The sequence below is a fragment of the Eublepharis macularius genome, chromosome 19 (genome assembly GCF_028583425.1).
Source record: "Eublepharis macularius isolate TG4126 chromosome 19, MPM_Emac_v1.0, whole genome shotgun sequence".
NCBI lineage: Eukaryota > Metazoa > Chordata > Lepidosauria > Squamata > Eublepharidae > Eublepharis > Eublepharis macularius.
In genome coordinates this window covers 23,307,406-23,329,621 of record NC_072808.1, presented here as the reverse complement: position 1 = coordinate 23,329,621, position 22,216 = coordinate 23,307,406, and the positions used below count along the sequence as shown (strand labels likewise).

The window sequence follows — 22,216 nt, the reverse complement described above, 5'->3', positions numbered from 1 at the left end:
AGTGGAGCAGGTGGCATGCCCGCCCCCCGCCATCACTCAGCTGGGATCAGGAGCGAATCATGAGGCAATGCCCACCCACCCCCCTTCACCCTGCCTGGATCAAGTGCAGAGTAGGAGGCAATGCCCGTCCCTTCTTCACCCAGCCGGGATCAGGACTGGAGGTGTCAATGCACACCCCTGCTTCACCTGGCCGGGATCAGGCAAGGAGCAGGCAGCAAGGCCCACCCCTTCATCCAGCCAGACAGTGACAGAGGAGGAGGGAATGCCCGCCTGCCCACCCTCCCCTTTCTAGAGCCCGTTGTATTTTCCCCCACAACGAGCTTTGTTGCTAGTAAATGAATGTTTTAAAAAATGCTGCTGGGAGAGCATTTCAGTCTCCTTGGATGCTCTCTCTCTCTCTGGCCTCAGTCACAGTTCTTCAGCAACAGAACTTCAGTGGGAGACTCCAGGGTGCAACTGCTGAACTGGGAATTCATTAAGCAAGTTCCACGCTGCTCCAGTCCTAACCCTAACCCTGTCTCCACGTTGGAAGAAAATTTGGAGTTTTTTACTCATTACAGGTATCAACCTTAGCAAAGCCTGGAACTCCCATACATTTCAGGTAGGAACCCGTTTAGCATGGCTAGTGAATGGTCTCAGTACTTTTCCCAATTAGAATGGGATTTGACATGATCACATCTCACCCCATACTTTATTTAACAGCCCCTTGCTCCTTTGCCCCTGCTATTTGTTTGTTTGTTTTCCTACCTCCTACATAAAAATGACTTCCTAGTGAGGGTCTGCTCACTGCATCTATAGAAGATGGCTCTAGTGCACAAAAGCGTAAAGACTAACACAATTTTAAGGTTCCCGAGACTGTCTGATGCAGTCTTGTCTGATGGGCCAGACACAGCACATCTTGGCTGGTGCCCAGCTCCCCCTGCTAGCTTGGGGGTGAGGGCATTAGGACAATTAACTTCCTGCCATTCCTTAAACCAAACCTGCCATCCCATCTCCTCTCGTCAAGAATTGGCCGCACAATGGAACTTCCCCACACTTTATGGCTCTTCAAATGGCAGGCATTAAAGAAGTTGCTTTTATAATGGTCTTATGCAACAGAATGGGAGTTCAGAGACGGAAAAACAAGAGGACTCCAAACAGTTAACTGCTTTCCACCATCTGTTTTGACGGAGAGACCTTCAGGGACTGACAAACCAGGATATGCTGTGACTCTATCAGAGGCCTGGAGCAGCATCTCTAACAGTGATGTAGCAAAGACAATTCAAGATGTGAAGCATGGCTGTCCGGAGGGCCAGGGGCAGGCTAGCCCAGGGCCACCAACAGCCTCCTGATGAGATTTCCTCTGCCCCCCCCCATGCCACCTTTGCCCAAACTAAAGATCACACGACAACAAATTGCATAACCTGCTTAGCTCCATAGATCCCCAGAGCAATCAGCACCCCCCAGAATTTTATCCCTCTAGTCACCTCCTCTCAGTAGCCCTGATCAGGGACTCCAAGGATGGGTCAGAGGCTGGCCGGGGCCTCCGAACTCTCTTCGAGAGGGAGCAGGGGTATGCAACAGCCCCCAAGGCTGACGGACAGTCTGAAACGTTTGGATTGCTTAGGCCTAGCTCCTAGCACCATGCCTCCCTGTTCTTCCTCCAAGGAGCACAGAATGGCACGCAAGGTTCTCCCTTCCTCATTTTATATTTTATCCTCCCAACAACAACCTTGTGAGGAAGGTGAGGCCAAGTGAGAAAGGTTGGATATGAACGGACAGTGGTCTGTCCAAGCACTTTGATCCTTTGGACAGTGGCAGGATTTTTCAGAAGCATAAATGGCACAAGGAACAGAATGGTTTGGCAGGGACAGCACTAATTTATGCTCTGCTACTGCCTCCTGGCTGTTGGCAACCAAAGCTTTAGGAAAGTCCAGGTTTTAAAAGGTCTGCCTGTCTCCCCTTTGAGCAAACTGGGGGAGCAGCATCTTGTCACCCGCCATGTCTTAAACGCTATAAATAGAGAAGGTTGCCCACGCACAACACGCACTGTGGAAACCCTGTATTAAACACACGCACCCCTTCCAATTGCATGCCTTCCTCTTTTTTTCCCCCTGGCAGGATGAAAATGGGGGATGTTGCCAAGGAGATTAGAACTGGAGGAGGAGGATGTCAGCAACGTGTGTGCGTGTGTTTTCATAAAACTATTCTTGGAAATTTACTTCGCCTGGATTCTTCCTTTGCTGTGAATCACCAAGAGAGCTTCTACCCAGGTTGGCATTAAGGAGGCATTCTACATGGCCGAAATTTGGCTTTTAATGCATTCCTCCTTTTGTACAGCGGGAATGCAAGGGGAAATATGAAGGATGGCAATCCTATACATCTTGCACTGTTCCACCTGTGCACTGAATGTGAATGGGAGTTTCCAGAAATGCTTCACAAGCTGGAGCAGAATCATTCTGTGAGTTCAACCCTGGGCTGCAAAACAGAGAGATAGTGTTCCAGCAAAACAAGAACCAGAGTGGGGCAGATCCACCCACTGCAGTGTTTTGTCTGGTGGGAGGGGAGAGACACACCAGCTCTTCTTCCGGCACCTTCTCCAACCACCTCCTCCAGGAAGGAGGCGACTGGTCCCGACATACATCCCAAACGGAGGTCCCTCCACCCATCAGGATGGGCCACCAACCATGCTGGTCCTTCTCCGACTGGGATTTGGGAGGAACCCACCTTGCCACCTCCTGCCAGCTCTTCCTTGGAACTTTTTACTTGTGGTGGGTTAACAGAAAACAAGAGAAATATTTAGAAAATTAATTGCCAGCTTATTTTAACTGAAAAATTACACGCACCCCGTCGAATCGGCTACCGGGACCGGGCTGTTTCAGCAGCAGCAACTTGCTTGTGGAATGCTTTTCCCCTTGAGGCTTGTTTTCTTAGAGGTGGCAGGCCAAAATATTTCTGTTCTCCTGGGATTCTGGTTATGGGGTTGATTTTTAATCCGCTGTTTTCACCTGGGCACTGTTGTTTTAGGCTTGCATATTCGTTTATATCTGAAGCTGTGATACACCAAAGCTCCCACCCTACCACAACTGTTGTTAGGCTTAGAGGTGCAACTGGACTCTTGCTTTTTTCTACTGCTACAGATAGACTTAGAGCCAAGCTACCAGTGACGAATGACACTTGCCTGGCAAGTGAACAGACTCGCTTGTGTTCCTCCCTGCTCACTTGCCATTCACTTGCTCTCCGCTTGATCGAGTGGAGAGCAAGTGAATGGCAAGTGAACCCGGAGGAATACACGTGAGTCTGTTCACTTGCCAGGCAAGTGTCATTCGTTACTTGTAGCTTGGCTCTAACACGGCTACTCGTCTTGATCTATAGTCGTTTGTGATTTTCCCAAACAGGCGCACGCTGCGCTGGGCCAGATCCCCGCGCCAGGCCCCGGGAGTGCGCGCTTCAGCTTGGAGCGGGGCCGCGGCTGCGCCCCGGAGTCTCCGCCGCGCGCACACCCGGTCGCACTGCCCCCCCCCCGCCGGCGCCCGCGGGCGAACCCGGGCGGGAGGGGGGGAGGGGAGGGATGCTCGCCCCCCCGCCCTTCTCCGGGGGCGCCAATGAGAGCGCGGCGGGGCGGGGCTGCGGTGTGTACACAGCCACCACGTGGAGCGGCCGGGGAGGGGACTGGCGGCCGCGGCGCAGGGGAGGCAGCCGAGCCGGGCTCGAGCGCGGGCGACGGGCGGCGGGCGAGGCGCTCTCGGCTCTCGGCTCTCGGCTGTGCTGGAGCGCTCTGGCCGGCCCCTTCTTCGCTGCGGATGGAGGCGACGGGGCCGGGCCGGGGCGCTCGGGCGGCTGCTGGCCGAGGGAGCGGCGCGGGCCACTGATGGGAGGCGGAGGAGCCCGCCGGGCGCCCCGGGAGCGCTTCGGCCGCGGGGGCTGAGCTGCCCGCCCGCCCGCCCGCAGGATGGGGAGGCGGCGGGCGGCGGCCGAAGAGCGCGGGCGGCGGGTAAGAGAGCCCGGGAGCCCCTGGCTGGGCCCGGGAAGGCGGCGCAGGGACGACGACCCCCCCCACCTCGCGCTTGGAGTCCGCGGGGCTCCCTTCCGCCGCTGAGCTGCCCCCGTGCCTCTGAGCCCGTGCAGAGCGCCTTTCCCCGACCAGCCGGCCACGGGGTCGGGCTGCGAGGAGCCAGTGCCTCTGAGCAGGTGCAGAGCCGCCTCCCCGCGCCCCTCCCGGCGGAGCGAGCCGTCCTCGGGGCTGCTTGCGAGTCCGCCGCGCCTCTGGGCATATGCTGAGTGCCCCGCCAAGGCCCGCGGCCGAGCCGCTTCACGCAGCGGCTGACCGGGGAGGGCCGCCCCCTTGGGGGCCGCGGCGCCCTCCCAGGCCCTCCAGCTTGCCAGGGGACCCGCTTGGCGACGCCTGCACCTGGCTGCCCTCTGGTGCGCCGGGCTCGGAGCTCGCGGCGGTGCTGGAGGGAGGCCCACGCGGCAGAGGCTGGTGGCCGAGGAGGCTCTTGCAGGCGGCCAGGCTCTTGGCTCCGGGGCTTTGCCTTCCTGACTGAGGAGGGGGTTCGTTTGCATTGCTGCCCTTTTGGGGGGGGGCAGTGGCCTCTGGATCCAGGCCTGTGCTTGGAGGGGCGGTATTTGCCGAGAGGATAGTTGGCCCTGTGAAGAGGAAGATCACGAGGGGGCCAGGCCCCTCCCTGGAAACTAAGGGGAGCTCCACGTCCAGTGGGACCGGAGGAGGACTTTCCTCTTCCCTCTGGGCTGCCCTTCCATGACCCCTCCCAATCCACCTCCTGGCTGGCCCTGGGACTTGGGTCAAAGGCTCCACTGTAGTTTTTTATTCATAGTGCCTTGGAAGTAATATTCAGACCTAGGAGCTCTTACCTGCGCAGTGGCAACCTGCTCTGAAGGGTTATCAGTGAGGAAAAGACATGCCAGGTGTATAACTGATCCCAAATAACAAAATGTGAGGTTGGAAGAGGCCCTTAAGAGCTTCGTACGTGATTCAGGAATGTAGGTCAAATAGACAGCTGTCCTGGGAATAAAGCCCAAGTTTCTGCGTCTGACCCCGAGATGTGTAAAACCTGCCATGGGAAACAGGGTCCTTGTGGGGCGCACATGAAAAATTCATAGGCATATCCCAAGAAGAGCACATATTGGCATTTCCATGCGCAGCTCACATCCCCTGTGCAGCAAAGGAGAGGACAACACTCCTCCGTGCTGCTTCCATGCGCCTTTCTCTTTATGTGAGGCTTGTGAAAGCTACTCCCTTAGATTTTACACCCCGTTGGGGACCTGAAGTAACTTGCAACATTGTTGTTCCCTCCTCCATTTCATTCGCAAAAGCAACCCTCAAGGTGGGCTACGCTGGCCCAAAGTCGCCCAGTAAGCTGCCATGGTAAAGCAGGGACGTGAACATGGCATCAAGAGACCTTCGTCTGACACTCTGACCACTACACCACGCTGGATGCAAGGGGCAGGGGTGGAAAACGGTGTTTGCATTTCCTGCCTCTGGTGCCAAAATATCTTAAGCTGGCTGTGCTGGTGCCCAAAGCATGGCGTGCTTTAATTCGAGTGAGGACTTGGTGTCTTTTAGTGTGTCCCCCAGGAGCATGTGGGGTACGCTTGGTGAGGAGAAGATGGATAAATAGAGCTTTTCTTTCCTCTCCCTCCCAGAGTCAGGTTAGATTAAAACAGGAAGTACTTCTTCACAAAGTTCATATATAACTGATGGAGTTTGCTCCCACAAGATGTGACTATCACCCCGCGTGGCTTAAAAAAAGGGGATGTAGACAAATTCCTGCAGGAATTCTGATCAACGTCTGTTAGCCATGGTGGTTAAATAGAACTTCCATGTACAGATGCAGTATACCATTTAACTCCAGGTGCCAGTATACCTTGGTGTCCAGAAATCTCATTATGGCAGCCTAGTATTTTATTGTAGCATTTTTTGGTGATCCTGGGTGAAAGTACAAAGGTTATCATTCACACCAGAATACACTTTGTGGTATGACAAATAAATGTGTGTGATGTTACTTGCTGATATTTAACTTTAATCATACAATGGTGGCTGAATTAATTTCTTAACTTTTCGTTTTCTGTGTTGGCTCCAGTATTTAATTAAATGGACCTTTTAAAAAGTGGCAATGAAAATAAGAGAAATGGAGGAACGGTTAGAGATTAGCTTCCCGTTGTGGTGCTGCACTCCGAGTTATCTCATACTTCTTTATATTCTACCACATCTTTGACATAGCTTTAGAAGAATTACAAGAGACTGTGAAGAGCAATAATCAGAAATAATTACAGGACCTGTGGTCATTAAAAGACAACAAACACACGTCTCCTTAAAATTTTGAGCTGGATCTTAAACCGAAAGGAAGGTTGTCTGGGCCTGTAATACAGGGCAGCCCTCCCTGGGGGGGCTAACTACGATTAGCCTGTGTTGTGTAGAACTGAGAGAAAAGGCTTCCCAAGCAGGGGATGCCAGGCGGATCTGAGCCCCGAACCTCTAGAGTGAGAAATTCAAGCCCTGGGTGCCTGCGGTGGTTGTGCACAGCCTGTGTTGTCATCCGGCTCTCGGCTGTTGCAGCCGTCTTCCCTCTGGTTGCCAGGAAGTCTCGTCAGCATCTGGCCAGGATGGAGGGGGAACAGTAAGGTACCAGGAAGGGAGCGCGCACTTCCCCTGTTTCCCTTTGCCTGCCTCCTCTCTTGCTTGCCAGCCTCACTCTCCTTTTGCTTTCCCACTGCAGGTTTGTCTGGTGGCAGATCCCAAAGCCATGCACCCATTCTCCTGTTCTCTGGGACCCTGAGACCTCCCGCTGGCTTCCCGGAGCAATAGTGCGTCTCTCGCTTCTGGACCCTCTTGCACCATTTTCTGCCTCCCCTAGGCTTGTATGGATGCCTGCTTCTCACGGACCATCTCCTCCCTGGCCTCTGCTCCAGCAGGCCCTCTCCAGTGGTTTGGGGTAGGGCAGCAGATGCAAGGACCGAAAGGAGTTTCTTGGGGCCACAAGTTGCAGTGTTCCTCTCCCAGAAGTCAGGACAGCAACCTTGGAGGCTTTGTTTCAACCCTTTCAGGCAGGCAAAATCAACTTGATCAACGTGGATCGTTCGGCATGAACTCTATCCTATCCTGCCTAATTTGGTAGGCTGCAGGTACCTCTAAAGTAGCAGATCATTCCTGCATATTAACACCAGGTAAACCACGTCAGAAAGGCCTGCTGAGAGCAGGGTGGGAAAGGATCCCAACAGAGGCCGGTTTTTTCCAAAGTACAAACTAGTTCTGCATCATTTTTCCTTGGGACCACAAGCTCTGAGATCCAGCGCTGCTTTTATTCCTGCACGGTTTGATTTTGGGGGAGCTGGTTTCAGTTCTTCTTTCCTGAAAAGGACTTGAAGGATCATTTCTATGCACAGGTTTATACCCCACGGCGCCTGCTGGTTACCTTTCTAGCGAAAGCTGTTTCCTTAAAACGGAGAAGGGGAGAGAGTGCACTTACAATGTGATGTAAAGATTGCTCCCGGGCAAAGGTCCCTTTGGATTTTGTGTCCTGCGTTTGGGACAGCCTTCTTGCAAAAATCCCGCGATGGGTTCTTTCTGCAAGCCCTGGGAGAGTGGAATTGCCCGAGGTGACGGGCCTCGCTTTTGATACCGCCAGGTGTCTGCTGATTGCATGCTTTTGACTAGGTCAACGGAGAGATTCGAGTGGCAGAATAAACGCGAGGGTTCTGACTGTGAGAATTCGATCCCTCCGGACAGTGGCTTGTGGCTACATGGAAGACCTGGGCAAGTCCACCTCGTGGCTGCAGGCCGAGTTGGCCTCTCCTACTCCCCACCTGCATATCCTTGACTGCCGTAGCCGGGAACTGTATGATTCTTCCCACGTGGAACGGGCGCTAAGCGTGGCCCTTCCAGGACTGCTGCTGCGCCGCCTCCGGAAGGGGAACCTCTCGGTCAGGTCCTTGCTCCCTGGGCCACAGCCCGACCTCGGAGGTAACACTGTGTTGCTGTACGATGAGGGGACGCTCCGCCTGTCCCAACCGGGGACCCCGGAGGAGGACAACGAAGAGTCCGTGTTAATGACCCTGCTGCAGAAGCTACAAGAAGAAGGGTGCCTGGCCTACTACCTGCAAGGTAGGTGTGCGGGGAAGGGGGATTTGGGGGAGGAGATGGCATTCTATGGAAACCTACAAGGGGTGGGGTGGGGAGTGTTTGCCCTACTTACTTCAATCTTCTGAGATCAGTTTTCATGGAGCAGGTAAAAGCCAGGTACAGGACCTGTGGTAAGGTTATAAGGCTGCGACCCAGAGATTCCCACTGTATCGTTCATGCTTGGGAACAAGGCAGCTGCAGTGTCTCCTGCTCGCTTTCTCCTGATGTGTTCCCTCCAGGAGTAGGAAAGGGGGGGGGCGCAGTTAAAGGGCCCAGATGGATGATGGAAGCTGTGGTTGCCCCAGGTCACAACTGAGCTGCACATTTTACTGTAACTTTTTCGCCAAGCGAGTTTGAAAAGTGGTAATTGCAGCCAGGCCCTGACCTGGATGGATCAGCATAGCCCGATCCTGTCAGATCTCAGAAGCTAAGCGGGGTTGGCCCTGGTCAGTACTTGGACAGGCAACCACCAAGGTTGCTACATCGAAGCCGGCAATGGCATGGCCACCTCTGCTCATCTCTTGCCCTGGAGGGGTCACCACGAGGAGTCACCATAAGTTAGCTGTGACTTGATGACACTTTCTACCACCAATCATAGCTGAGAAGGAGGACTGCAAGGACACCTCTGTTCACTGACAACGACGTGTAAAAGTCTTCCTCCACTCTGCTACTTCGCATCAGTCTATGGTTGCCAACAGGTATGGAGAAACAACATATTGCCTCTTTAACAGAGGGTTTTCATGTGGAAATGAGCAGTCAAAGTTTTTCATGAGATGGAGGTCAAGAATCTCACCTGGTAAATAGATCCAGAGGAGTTAGCCGTGTTGGTCTATAGTCACAAAATAGTAAAGATTCCAGTAGCACCTTTAAGACTAACCAACTTTATTGTATCATAAGCTTTTGAGAGCCACAGCTCTCTTAGTCAGATGCATCGTGAGATTAGTTAAAGGGGCAGGATATTTTTTCTTCCAGGTTGTTTGCAACCCTAGATCCCTGAACTGGTGAAACCCCAAAGGGACCTGAGGCTCTCTGTACAACATGTGTGTTCCACACCAGTTGTCCCTCCTCAGAGATAGAGAGGATATTGGGGGTGGGAGAAGGGAAGCTAGAAGGGGCTTGCGGGTTTGGTGCTGTGGGGCTGCTACGGTTGCGCGCTCGAGGTGGGCAAGACTATCTTGGGGGGTGGAGACTGCCCCTGTATCTCTTCATGCTGCTTGAACTGCAAATTCAGAAAGTGCTTGCTGCATCTGCACGCTGGAAAAGCCTAAGAACTTGGGAAGTTCAGACCGCTCTCTGAGTTCTAGTTATTGGGCCAAGTGCCAGAATACAGTAGAAGTGGTAGGGTGGGGAGAGGCAGGCATTAAAGTGGCCAACTTTTCAACTAGCTGCTGTAGCTGCGCCTTTAAGAGCTGTTTGCTCTGTAGCAATTTGTGGGTGATGGTGCTTCTCTGTGTGCCGGGAAATGCTTCCCTTTCTAATTTTTGCTCATCAGGCTGCTGTTAGAGGCACAAGAGCAGGCCAGGTGGGGGTTTTCTGGTGAGTTGGCAGCCTTTGGGTAAGGGCGGCATACATCAAGCCCAGAGTTCAAGAGCATGTACTTCTCATCCTTACCTACAGTTCCTGTGTAGGGTTGCCAACAGACCTGAAGAAAAATGCCCTACCCCATTAACAGAAGCTTAATGGGTGGAAATGGGCAGATGATGTTAAGCCTCTGTTAAAGGGGCAGATGACACTTTTGCTCCAGGCTGCTGTGAAGCCCCCATTTCAGATTCCCCCTCCCCACCCCCCACTCCGCACTCTGAATTCGCCTGCAGTCCAGTGAGGCAGGCGGGAGTTGTAGCTCGCAGGGCTAAAATGGCAGTGACATCGTTCACAGCTCTCTTGTTGGTCTGGCTCCAGTTTGGATCAAGGTCCTGGGAAAGTGGGAGACAGGATTAGATCCTTCAGCCTTGCTAGGTTTTGCTGACCGACCCCCGCCCCCTGCAATATGTGAAGCTGTCGACACTTTAAAGGGAAAAAAGACACGTCCTTGTAAAAAAAACAACAACGACCGTTTCTCCCTTTAAGGTGCTGCTCAGAGCGTGGGGTTTTGGATTAGTCTAACTATGAATGGCAGCAGACTCAAAATGTAACCCCCTTTCTACTCCCCACCAGGCCCAGAGCCAGCTGGGATCCTGCTCTTTGTCTTCTACAGAGACCCACTGCGTGTTCCAAGGGAGGTGTAGCTTGGCTGCCAGGGCTCAAGCCAGACATCCAGGGTCAACTGGCACAACCTGCAGAGGGTGTAAGAGGGCTGCCTTCCCCTTCCCCTTTTCTATTAAGCACTGCCTCAGGGCCAAGCTACAAGTGACGAATGACACTTGAACGGCAAGTGAACAGACTCAGGTGTATTCCTCCCTGTTCACTTGCGCTCCACTTGCACTCCACTCGATCACTACGTGGAGTGCAAGTGAACAGGGAGGAATACACGCGAGTCTGTTCACTTGCCGTTCAAGTGTCATTCCTCACTGGTAGCTTGGCCCACAGTTGCTTCCTCTCCTCCACGAGGACCTGAATTTTTCTCCCTGCATGGAGGAAAGCCTCTTAGGATGAGAAGAGGTTAACTCAGCTTCCTATCCCATCCTGCCACCTTCTGCACAAGACTGCAGCCTTCCACAGCCACTTTCATTTTTACAAAACCTAGGCAAAACTATACTACCCCACTGCTGATAGTTTGGCTCTCGTTCTGCCCCTTTAAATCTACAGTGATTGACCGGGGGGAAGCACCCTGTCCGTTTAACAGGTGCTTAATGAGATGTTACTTACCTGTTGGTTTTCTTCATCTCCATGCCATTTCCACACACTAAGCCTGTGTTAAAGGGACAGGGGATTTTTCTCCAGGCCTGTTGGTGACTCTCTGCTACAGTCTGCCATCTTTTCTGTCTGGTTTCATGAAACCCCGGCCTGTGGTCAGCCTGATTCCAAGGGAGGGGAGGAGGAAAGGAAAGGGAGAGGAGAAGAGACTGCGGGGACGGGGCAGGGTGGGGGGCTGTCTCTCCTGTTTCTTGGGTAGGTTTAAAGGAAAGGCACATTTCCCGGTTGGAATCTTGGAATCCGAGGTTAAGGTTAGTCATTTTCAAATAGAAGCATGCAGAGTGACTTACAATGAAAGGCTGAAAACGCAGAATAACAAAGTATGAACATGTCATAGAACTAGAAATGAAGGATGCCAGAGCTGCTAAGGAAGGTTGGCCACTCTTGACGTTGAACTGGATCACGGTAGATTCACCAGGGACTGACAGATTACAACGCAGAGACCTTCCCTGGATTTTGGAAAGTTCTGTGGCAGTGGGAGAGAACGGAGATTCTGCATCCATCTCTGCGTCTTCCACTGGCTTCTTTGCTCACTCTTCTTTGTCTGTGGCCGAGCCAAAGGAACCATAGAGGAAGAGAGTGGATAGCACGTCATCGACCGCCTCTGCGGCTTCTCTAGAACTTCCTGGGCAGTTACCCTCGCTAGATGCTGTGGATAGTTTCTTTTAAAAGCACAAAGTCTGCATGGTCTAGGTACTTCTGTGATTTTTTTTTCTCCTTTGGAACACTGAGCACTAGAAACTCACTCTTTTAAAAAGACCAGAATCACGGAAGCTGCACCTTAGTGTCAAATGTTGTGGTTTGGAGTCCATTTATTTATTATTTTAGAGTATTCCTATATATGCCATTCTTCTATTTCAAAATGGGTAGCTGTGTTAGTCTGTCTGTAAAAAAGGGAAAGGTAGTCCCCTGTGCAAGCACCGAGTCATTACTGACCCATGGGGGATGTCGCATCACGACGTTTTCTTGGCAGACTTTTTACGGGGTGGTTTGCCATTGCCTTCCCCAGTCATAGAAAAGAGCAAGAGTCCAGTAGCACCTCTAAGACTAACAAAATTTGTGGCAGGGTATGATCTTTTGTGACTCACAGCTCACTTCTGTATCTGCTGTATCTGAAGAAGTGAGCTGTGACTCACAAAAGCTCACACCCTACCACAAATTTCGTTAGTCTTATAGGCGCTACTGCATTCTTGCTCTTTTCTACTTCTATTTCAAATGAATATTTATGGTATCTTACAAAAGAAATCTTAAGGACATCGATTCAAAATGAGATGAACAGCATTTAAAAACCTTTCTGAGACCACCATGAAAGAAGTTGATGAATCTGACTGTGTAAATTTCTGTGACAATTCTCCGTCAGCCCTTGAGGCTCTGAGTTTGGCCTTCTCTTCCAAGCCATGGATTTTAGCAAAATCCATGTGGCTATCTTAACAACTTCCAAGCGTCTTCTGTCACACAGGCGCTACTGACAGGTTTGTGGTGCCTTTTACTCTTTTTGCAAAAGCAAGGCATTCAACAGGGTGTGCCCTTTGCAGCATGGAGAAGCAAAGGTAGAAAAGGTAGTAGGAAAAGCTTATCACGAGTCTGTTGAGAACATTTCTGCCACGTGGCAGTCCCATGTGCCAAATGTTTCTGCTGGCCAGCCGACAATGTTTTCCTAACCCAAGTATTATTCTTCCATTGCAGAGGCCAGGGGTGAAACAGGGTTGCCCGGCCCCTAACGTTCTGAGCCGGAGACTTTGGGAGTGTCTTTTGGGAGCCAGGGGAGTTCAGCCCTTGTGGGGTGAGGTAGAGGCTGTCTTGGCGGGAGCGGCATCTGGAGTGTCAGGGTACGAGCCTGGCTGTGCCTGGTGTACAGAATTCAGCATCTTGAAAATATCACATTTCATTTAAAGGCAGGGAGGGAGGGGGCTAGGTTTGACCCTTGCAAAGAGAAATGTGAAAGCAGTGTAGGCAAAGCTTACTGAAATCTTAGTAGCCAGAAGGGGTACTTGAGAAACATTCAGAATAAATTACACAAAATAAGCAATTTATGCAAGTCAGCATTATTTTTTCAGATCATAAAGTACAGGGTTTTTTGGTGCTGATTTTATTTTTGCACAACTTCAAATTTGTCTAATGTCAAGTATCCAAGACAAAGGCACACTAAGGACACGCCAAAAGACCACTGCTGCAATCCAAAGCTTTATTCATAAATGCCGAGGGTCAAAATCAAAAGGATGGGGGAGCGCCCACTCTCTCCAGCTGCTCCCGGCAGGAGATTGGCAACGGGTTTGCCTGGCTAAATTGTCCCGTTTCGCAAGGCTCACAGCTTCATCAAAAGCCACAAATAAATTCTTGGTGTAAAGCGTATTTCCTTTACTGCAAAATAACCTGCTGGACAAGAATCAAGTTTCTTCTTAGTTTTAGTTAAACAAAATTTCCTCTCTTGTCCAGTAAAGGAAATACGCTTTACACCAAAAATTTATTTGTGGCTTTTGATGAAGCTGTGAGCCTTGCGAAACGGGACAATTTAGCCAGGCAAACCCGTTGCCAATCTCCTGCCGGGAGCAGCCGGAGAGAGTGGGCGCTCCCCTGTCCTTTTGATTTGACCCTCGGCATTTATGAATAAAGCTTTGGATTGCAGCAGTGGTCTTTTGGCGTGTCCTTAGTGTGCCTTTGTCTTGGAGTTTGGGACCGTTCCCCCTGTCTTTTTGTAATGTCAAGTATCTACAGTCCTGGGATATGGGGTGGCTTTTAGAATATATTTCTCTTGATTTGGGGACACTGCCCTTGAGCTTAAGGCAAGTATTTAAATTGTGGCGCACCAGAAATAAATGTCTGTGGCATTGTGGCTCAAAACCCAAAGAAATGGGTCCTGTAGTTCCTTTGGAGGAGGTACATGGGACATGGCTTTGATGTTCAGGGCAGGCTTTGGATGCAACATTTGTGAATGAGCATAGAGAAATAAAACACCACACGTGCCTTTTGGTTTGCAGTTCCATTTTGGAATCCAATCAATCTCTGCTTCATCTTCCTCCCAGGTGGAGCTAGCGGTGCTTCCCGAAGCAAATTAAAAGTGAGAGGGGCCACTTCTGCACATGGCAAACTGTGTATGGCACAAGGGCACTGCTGTGTGCTGTCGACGCAATGCCTGCAGCAGAGTCAGGGGACCCCCGGTGTCAGATGCTGCTGTCTTGCATATACCAACCATATTCCATCTTTGGGTTTTGTCGTCCCTGTAGGAGGCTTCAGTAAATTCCAAGCTGAGTGCCCGCATCTTTGTGAGACCAACCTGGACCCCGGCAGTGCCAGCATCTCTCCTGTGCCCGTGGCAGCTCCTGTCGTAGGGCTGGGTGGCTTAAGCCTCAGCTCGGACTGCTCAGATGCCGAGTCAGAGCCCCTGAGCAGCGGCATGGAATCCGAGGGGGCCAGCCCGCCCTCCTTCCCCGTGCAGATTCTGCCAAACCTCTACCTGGGCAGCGCCCGTGACTCTGCCAACATGGACACTCTGGCCAGTTTGGGGATTCACTACATCCTGAACGTCACTCCCAACCTGCCCAACCTCTTTGAGAAGAACGGCGATTTCCATTACAAGCAGATCCCCATCTCGGACCACTGGAGCCAGAACCTCTCGCAGTTCTTCCCCGAAGCCATTGAGTTCATTGGTGAGTGACGGGAAGGGAGGCCAGCTCTGCCCGCTGCTCTGACCCAGGCTGGTGCAGGAGCAGCTTCCGTGCTTAGCTGTCACCCCTTGTTCTGAGTTCACATTTAGACTGCCAGCCCCCACCCCATCACTGCCTTCCATCATTCAGTCCCCAGGTAGGTGTTTTAGCTGTAAAAAGCATCGGGGAGCGGGGGTGGGGGGGATGTGAATCGCTGCAGCGCTAGAGAGAGGGGATTAAATCTCCCTCCCCCCATGCCTTTTGCTCAATTGGAAATGCCTCCTCAGAGCTGCTTTAAGCCCCAAGAAGGGGGAAGACAAGACAAGCCCAACAAGGTCATCCGCGGGGGCCAGTCTGCACATGGCTGCAGTCTACACACATGGTTGCATTACTTTAGCCTGTGTTAAATTCATCTGATCTTTAAAAAGCCATGTGAAAAGTAAAGTGCACCATTGGGGCACTTCTGGAACCCCAGGGCCCCATCCGCTGTACTCATTCCTCCGCCCCTCCCCATGAGTTTACCACTCTTTTGCATTGAGCGCTGTTAAATTCAAAGCTCTGAGGCTGTTTCTCCACTCTCTGTAGGCTTCTGAAATCTCATAGAATGTGACTCTAAGCAACAAAACAGAAGGAAAAGGTGCAGGTGTGTTGTGGTGGCGCACATATTCCAAAGCCTGCTGTTGTTTTCCAGTCACAAGCAGTGTTGGACCTCCCAGTTCCTTTTGTGGCGAGAGAGGACTATGACCTAAACATGCATACATTCCTGAGTAGCTCAGGACTACTGACGAGGCTTCCAAGGCAAGCCCTAGATCCCCTGCCAGTTGCTGACCAAAGCCCCAGTTTTTCATCCGGTAGCTACCTTTGCAGTCCCCACAACTCTCCCCTCTCTCCATAGCTTTGGTGTACAGCAGCAGATACGGAGCTGTGGCTATGACGAAGCAAACGCTCCCCAACCCGGTGCCCGCTGATGTATTTCCTGGTGCCCACTTCCCCAAAGCATCTCTTGTACAAAGCCAGATTAAGACATACTGAGGCTCGAAGGTACTTTGACTTTAAGAGGCCCCAAGCATTACCAAAAATGGAAATAAAATATTTTTTAGTAATCTTTTTGTATTTAGATACCCCTCATAATCTGAGGCCCTGAACTGTCACTTCCTTCGCTTGCATATAAATCCCACTCTTTCCCAAACAAAAAGCCAATCATAACTTCACTCACTAGAGCAGCAAGAGTCCACATTTGTGTCTCCAGGGAACATCCCTTCAGAAACAACTCTGTCACAGGCAGACGCTTGACTTGGAATCTCCCAATATCCTATGGCAATAGGGCTGCCAGCCAGGGGGCAGCAAAGGGGAGAATAGCCTTGCGCTGATGGCACAATGCCACTTCCCATGCAAACCTGGAAGTGGCCCCAGTGCTTCAGCGTGATGCTCTAGGATCCCCCCAAACTCTATAAAGTGTTGCATGGATGCGGTGACATCATCTCTGGGTTTGTGCTGGAAGTGATGGCAGGATGACACGTTTCCTGTCTATTTCCCCCACTGCTGAGAGGCCACGGGGACCGTGGGTATAGCAAGAGGTTTGGTAACCCTGGTCATCCTATGTGGCAGCCATTTCGCACCCCCACGGCACGGTGACAGCCATTTTGTGGTTTTCAAAATTCCAAAAGTGCTCACAGGCTCAGCAAGGTTGGGGATCCCTGAGCCAAACTTCTGCCCTCTGTGCCCAGAATGGGAAACACCAAACGACGTTTCTCCTGGGCTTGTTCTAATGAGCCCTCAGCGCATTCTCCGTCAGCCCCAAGGGGATTCCCAAGGCTGAGGAGTCACCTGAATGCCTCTGCCGCTAAAGCAGACTGGATCAGCACATGAGCTGCGCTGCAGCTGACTCATGCCCAGGCTTCCTCAGTGTACAAGTCACCAGCTAAAACCGGTTGTATCAAGTGAGCCCAGCAAGCTGGCTCTTCCCCTTGCTGTCATAATGATTCAGCGTGCAGTCTTTCCTCCCACTGGGGCCATCCAAATCTAAGCTGCTTGTCACCTGAGCCTGTAAGGAGCCTATGGGAAGGGAGGGGGGTTTCGTCCTCTGGCCCTCCGGATGACAGCGTACTGGGGGATCTGGGGTGCAAGGCAGGGTTCACTTTGTTTATCAGCTAGCTCTAATAATTAAAAATCTTTGAGACTTTTTTTTAAAGTAACCAGGTAGCAAACTCTATAAAGTGTTAAAAGCAGACTCTTTTAAACACAAGTACTTAACAAGAATGCAGGTATTAAGTAGACATGGGCACGAACCACAAAAAACCCAAACCATATGGTTCATGGTTCGTGGGTTTCCACGAACAAGGAACCACGAACTCCCACAAATGGGCAAGTTCCCAAACCAGTTTGTGGTTCGTGGGGTTTAAATGCCCCTTTCCAGCTGCTTGGCAGCAGGGAAAGGGGCATTTAATCGTTTAAAGGAATCCCCCCACCACCGCCTGCCAGCTGATAGTTTAAAGGGACCTGCCTTTAAAGCAAGCTAAGGAAGTGATAGTGGCAGGGCCCTTTAAATGGCCCAAACCCCGGCCCCCCCAGCCCCACACTTCCTTGTCTTCTCCGTGGCCGTGGCCTCCTCCCCCTCCTCCCATGAGGGGCGGGAAGGCCATTTTTGGCCTCCTCCACTGCTGCGCGGTCCCGCAGGGCAGCAGAGGAGGCAGAAAATGGCCTTCCTGCCCCTCAAATGGCCGCCGCAGGGTTTGTGGGATTTGGACGTTTAAAGGGCCCTGCCACTTGCAAGCAGCAGGTCCCTTTAAACTATCCCCCCTGCCGCCTGCCAGCTGATAATTTAAAGGGACCTGCCGCTTGCGAATGGCAGGAAAAGTTTAAATGGCCATTACCCCAGGGGAAATGCCCTTTAAACTGCCCTTTAATACAAACTAAACGAACCAGTAGACCAGTTCGTGGAAATTCGTGGAAACGAACTTCCATGAACCACTGGTTCGCGAACCACGAACTGGGCTGGTTCGTGGGTTTTTTTGGTTCGCATTCAGGTTCGTGCCCATCTCTAGCATTGAGCACCATCTTCAGTCTCAAACAAGGCAACAAACACCCCTGCATGGTCTGTCCATTAAAATGCAGGTTGGAGTCCCCTGCAGTCTCAGTTTGCCTTGGGGCCGTGCAGGGAAGGGGTGGACTATAACCCTTCCCCTCCCCCCGTCCCTTCCCTGCATGACCTAAAAGCAGTCTGCACAATATGGACTCCCTGAGATGTGTGACCTTCATTGTCCAAGCCTTTAGAGGAGGCATTTCCACTACCACCCCCTCAAACAGATGGGAATGCCTCTTAGACATTCTGATATTTTATCTTGGTTTTAATTTAGAAAAAAAAATTACCGTTGTTGTAAGCCACGTTGAAGCACATGGCAAGGCAGGATATAAAGATTTAAATAAATATACAAAAACAGATCCTCTGAGGCAAGAAAGTAGAGTTCGCTTCTGAAGTATCGCTTATGCTCAAATGCAGATCTAAAAATTACATAATTAAGATTTCTTTAATTGGATACACCCTACTATCTGCTTTGCTCTTTCTCAAATCTTTATACTCCCCTTTTGCCTTCAGCCTTCCACATTCTTTGCAATCCTGAGTCGTACAACAAGAAAAATATTTTTGCATACAATATTCTCATCCTCGGTTGTTGTCTTTTCTGGATGAGGGTGGTTTTTGACACACAATTAGGAATATTTTGTCTGAGTGCATGAAGTGCTGGTATACATTCCAGACTTCCTCATTCAACAGCAAATCTTCCTACTGCCAAGGTCATCTAGGGCTCAACCCCATAACCGTTCAGCACATGTTGTTTCGTTTTCTCAAAGTGTGTTACAAATCTAGCCTGAAGCTCTGTCCTGCTTCAGGGCCTGTGGACCAGGGCGCCACATAGCTTGTGCTAAAAAGTAAAACTCAGCATTCCAGGGTAAGAGACCCCAAATTCTTTGCCAAGAAAAGCCAGATTCTGTGACATTCATAAATGATGAAAACCAAGCAAATCTGCGTTTTCATAAGTTAGTATACCTGGAGAAAGAAAGCTGTGGAAGAAGTCCTTAAGTTCTACCTGTGCAACCCTAAGGACTTACTGTTATACTTGCCTAGAAACAGGCTTTAAAATGAAGACTAACATTCTCAAGAGGGGAGATTCACAACTTAGTACCACATTCTGTACTAGAGCGAATGTATGGGTGTCAGTTGCCTGCTTTGGGCTGGCATTCTATAGTCATTGGCCCCCCACCCTTGTTAGTGGGGCCAGCAGGAGCACAGAGGAGCGTAGAAACGACTTAGCATTGCATGTCAACGGCACATCCAGGCAAAAAAACCTGGACGTGACATCAGTGTGTCAGCCAATGCTCTAGAAGCTCCGAGTTCATACACCATCAGCTGACACACTGATGTCACGTCCAGGTTTTCACCTGAATGTTGGCACATAGTTCAGCGTTATATATGCCCCTTGTCCCACCCCCAGAGCTCTTGGGGGTGCCATGTGCAAGCTGGGCATCCCTCAAAGTATCGCAGGATCCACACAGTGGCCATTTTCCCACGTCTTACTGGCTGCACAAAATCATGCAAAACTCCTGGAACGACGGCATCTTCCTGGCGTGATTTCCCATCATGACTGTGGTTTGTGGCGCGATTTGTGCCACAAACCAGAGTCATGACGGGAAATCGTGCCAGGAAGACGCCATCGTTCCGGGAGTTTTGCGTGATTTTGCGCGGCCGGTAAGACGTGTGAAAACAGCCAGCCTTGCCTTTACACTGAGATGTCAAACCACATTTTTTCCCGTCGGGCCTACTCCCTTTCTCAGGACCGCAAATATCAATCAGCCCTCCTTTTTCCTTTCCTCTCCCCAGATGAGGCCCTGTCTCGGAACTGTGGAGTTCTGGTGCACTGCTTGGCAGGGATCAGCCGCTCGGTTACTGTCACCGTAGCCTACCTCATGCAGAAGCTGCACCTGTCCCTCAACGATGCCTACGACCTGGTGAAGCGGAAGAAGTCCAATATCTCACCCAACTTCAATTTCATGGGGCAGCTGCTGGACTTTGAGAAGTCCCTGGGGCTCAGCAAGGGCAGCCGGTGTCCTGCCTCTGGCCAGAGCCGTTTCTTCACCTCGCCCGCTGATGACGGTGTCTTTGAACTGGACCCAACGTAGAGATGAAAGGTGCTGGCTTCTTGTCGTCCTCTACTCTTCAGTTCTGTCTGCTGCCCTGGGGGCAGAGCCCTGTCGGAGCAACAGAATACCTCATGCCTGAGAGCAAGGCACTTCTTTCGGAACCCGCAGCCTCTTCCTGAGAAGGATCTGCTTACCTTTGTTCTCTGATGTGTCCAGAGCGGTACTTGGTTAGCTACCAATCTTTCAGACAAGCTGGCAGGGCCACAGAAATAACCAAAGACTCTTCCCACCCCTCCACCAGCTCCACCCAAGAGCCCTGCACAGATTCTGGATTCTGCTGCTTCTGCAGTGGCTTTTTTCCGTGGACACATGTTGAACCGTCCAGATTAAACTAAGGATGTGGAATGGGCCGTGTCAAGTCTGGAAGCTTCCAGTTTCTAGTGGCCTCCATCTTAATGTAAAAGGTTTCCTGTTATATAGACCTAATTTAGACATGAACGCCATGCAGTTCTTACATGTGAATCCTTCATGGCGAGGACTTCCGGTTTGAGAATGACATCCTTCAGCTAAGTGCAAGACAAGGAAGACTATGATTTGAAAAAAATATTTTCCAAGGTCACGTCTCAGTGGCAAGCTGTCCCCCAGCTAAAATACTTTGTGGATGGTTTTAGAACAGCGGAATCCACACGTCAGCATATCTAGAATCCAAGAACATCAGCATATGTTGTCTGAGACTCTAGAGTTGCCTTAAGGAGACTCCAATGCAATGCCAGGTCAGATACCCAAAACCATAGAACAAGGATGGAAACTGTGCCCTCCCTTCACAAAGCCCTTTCAGTCTAGAAGAGCAACAGGAATTGCCTCCATCACAGTGGCATGGAGTTCTTGCAGCTCTGGAAGTGGGACACGTTAAAAATCTCCAAGGTGGCCGTTGGGTCAGGAACCGGCAGTGTTGGCCGTGAGTGCAGCAGTCTGCGTAACCGTACCTCATCCCCCTGTCTCTCAGCTCTGGATTGTCTCCCTATCTCAGAAGCGGCTCCTCTGGCAATTCACCCAGCTCTTTCAGAATGGTGGAAGGAAAAGGGGGAGATTCAGAATAGATTCACATTAGGAAACCAGCCGGAGAACACCAGTAATGGGTGGCAGAGTAATTGATCTTGAACAGAGGCGGAGCGCTCCCAGTGAGTGAGTGTGTGTGTGTGTATGTGTGTTAATGCCAGCATGCCAGCAATCCCATCCGTTGTGTGTGTACACACCAGGCAGTGTTGACATACCGGCATGGAGGGCTTCATTTGTGCCCCAGAACTTAGTCCCAGAACGCTTCAGGGCTCCAGGGTTCAGCCTTGGCTAAGAGAGCATATCTGAATATATATACACAAGAACTGGTAAGGGAAAAAACCCAAATGAGCAGAGTGGTTTTGTCATTGTACTTCCTCCCCCTCTCCTGACCAGAAGTCCTAGAGGCTCTACTTCTGTCTCAAAGTGTATGACTCCCAAACTTACCAGCAACTCTGTTGTGTTTTTTAATTAAATTAACTACTACACAACAAGAGTGACAAGGCTACACATTCGTGTCCCTATGTCAAAATATGTCCGAAGAGCTGCAGACTCTTGGTTCGTTCATTGTGTGTCTGCCACAATTCCGCAGGAGTGCTATTGAAGCACGGAATGTGGTGTTCTCAGCTTTGATTCATCATGTGTGTGTCTGGTTTTATTTTGAAAGTTTTAGCCCTTTCAGCTGTGAAGAAGGGCTAGGAAGTGTGTCAGCCACAGCTGTTAAGACCTCCAGCAACCGGAGAGATAGGTCGGTGGGGTGGTAGGGTCAATGCCCTGCATAACTTCTTATGCTGTGACTAGTAAATCCAGAATAAATTATGCAACATAGTACCAACTGCAGAATAAATTATGCAAAAACAAGAACAGTTTTGCAAATTTACTCAGCATAATGCGGGTGTGTGTGCGCATGCGCTGCAGAGTCCATCTTGTCTTGGCACTGAACTTGGACTGCCTGGGTGAAGAATTTTTTTTTAAAAGCATGGGGTAAGCTGTTCTTTGTCTTTGTTCTTTGTGCATAAGCATCAGGTTTGCACATGGGCGCGTCTCTGGAATGGTGCTCTTTTATGGACGTGGAAAGCCTGTCTGGAGAGAGGCTGCCCTTCGACAGCTGGTTTCTCTGCCATGGTTTGCTTTCCAGGTGAATGCCAGCGGCTCCGGAGCTGAAGGAGAGGAGGGCAACCGCGCTCATTGCCATGGAAAACAGTTTCTTCAATAAAACAGGAGTTTAAAACAATACAAAGAGGTTTTTGAATTAAAGGTGACCCAGATGAAAATAAATGCATGTATCTTCAGCCTTCTGCCCATGTACAAGATCAATCCAAAATAGCTGCTGTTGGTTCTGATCACAGGGAAGGCAGCTCCGATTCTCAAAAGTTTGCCCCCTCCCCTGGAAATCTAGTTGGTC

The 22,216-nt window shown here is 50.9% G+C and overlaps 1 protein-coding gene across 1 annotated transcript; it reads left to right on the top strand.

Annotated features, from left to right (window-relative positions):
- The first annotated feature begins 3,945 nt into the window (after window positions 1-3,945).
- DUSP9 (dual specificity phosphatase 9) lies at window positions 3,946-22,024 on the top strand. Its single transcript, XM_055003955.1, has 4 exons — window positions 3,946-3,973; window positions 6,720-8,104; window positions 14,200-14,622; window positions 19,496-22,024. The coding sequence occupies exons 2-4, from the start codon at window positions 7,744-7,746 to the stop codon at window positions 19,792-19,794; spliced, it is 1,083 nt and encodes a 360-aa protein (XP_054859930.1). The 5' UTR covers window positions 3,946-3,973; window positions 6,720-7,743; the 3' UTR covers window positions 19,795-22,024.
- The last annotated feature ends 192 nt before the right edge of the window (window positions 22,025-22,216 follow it).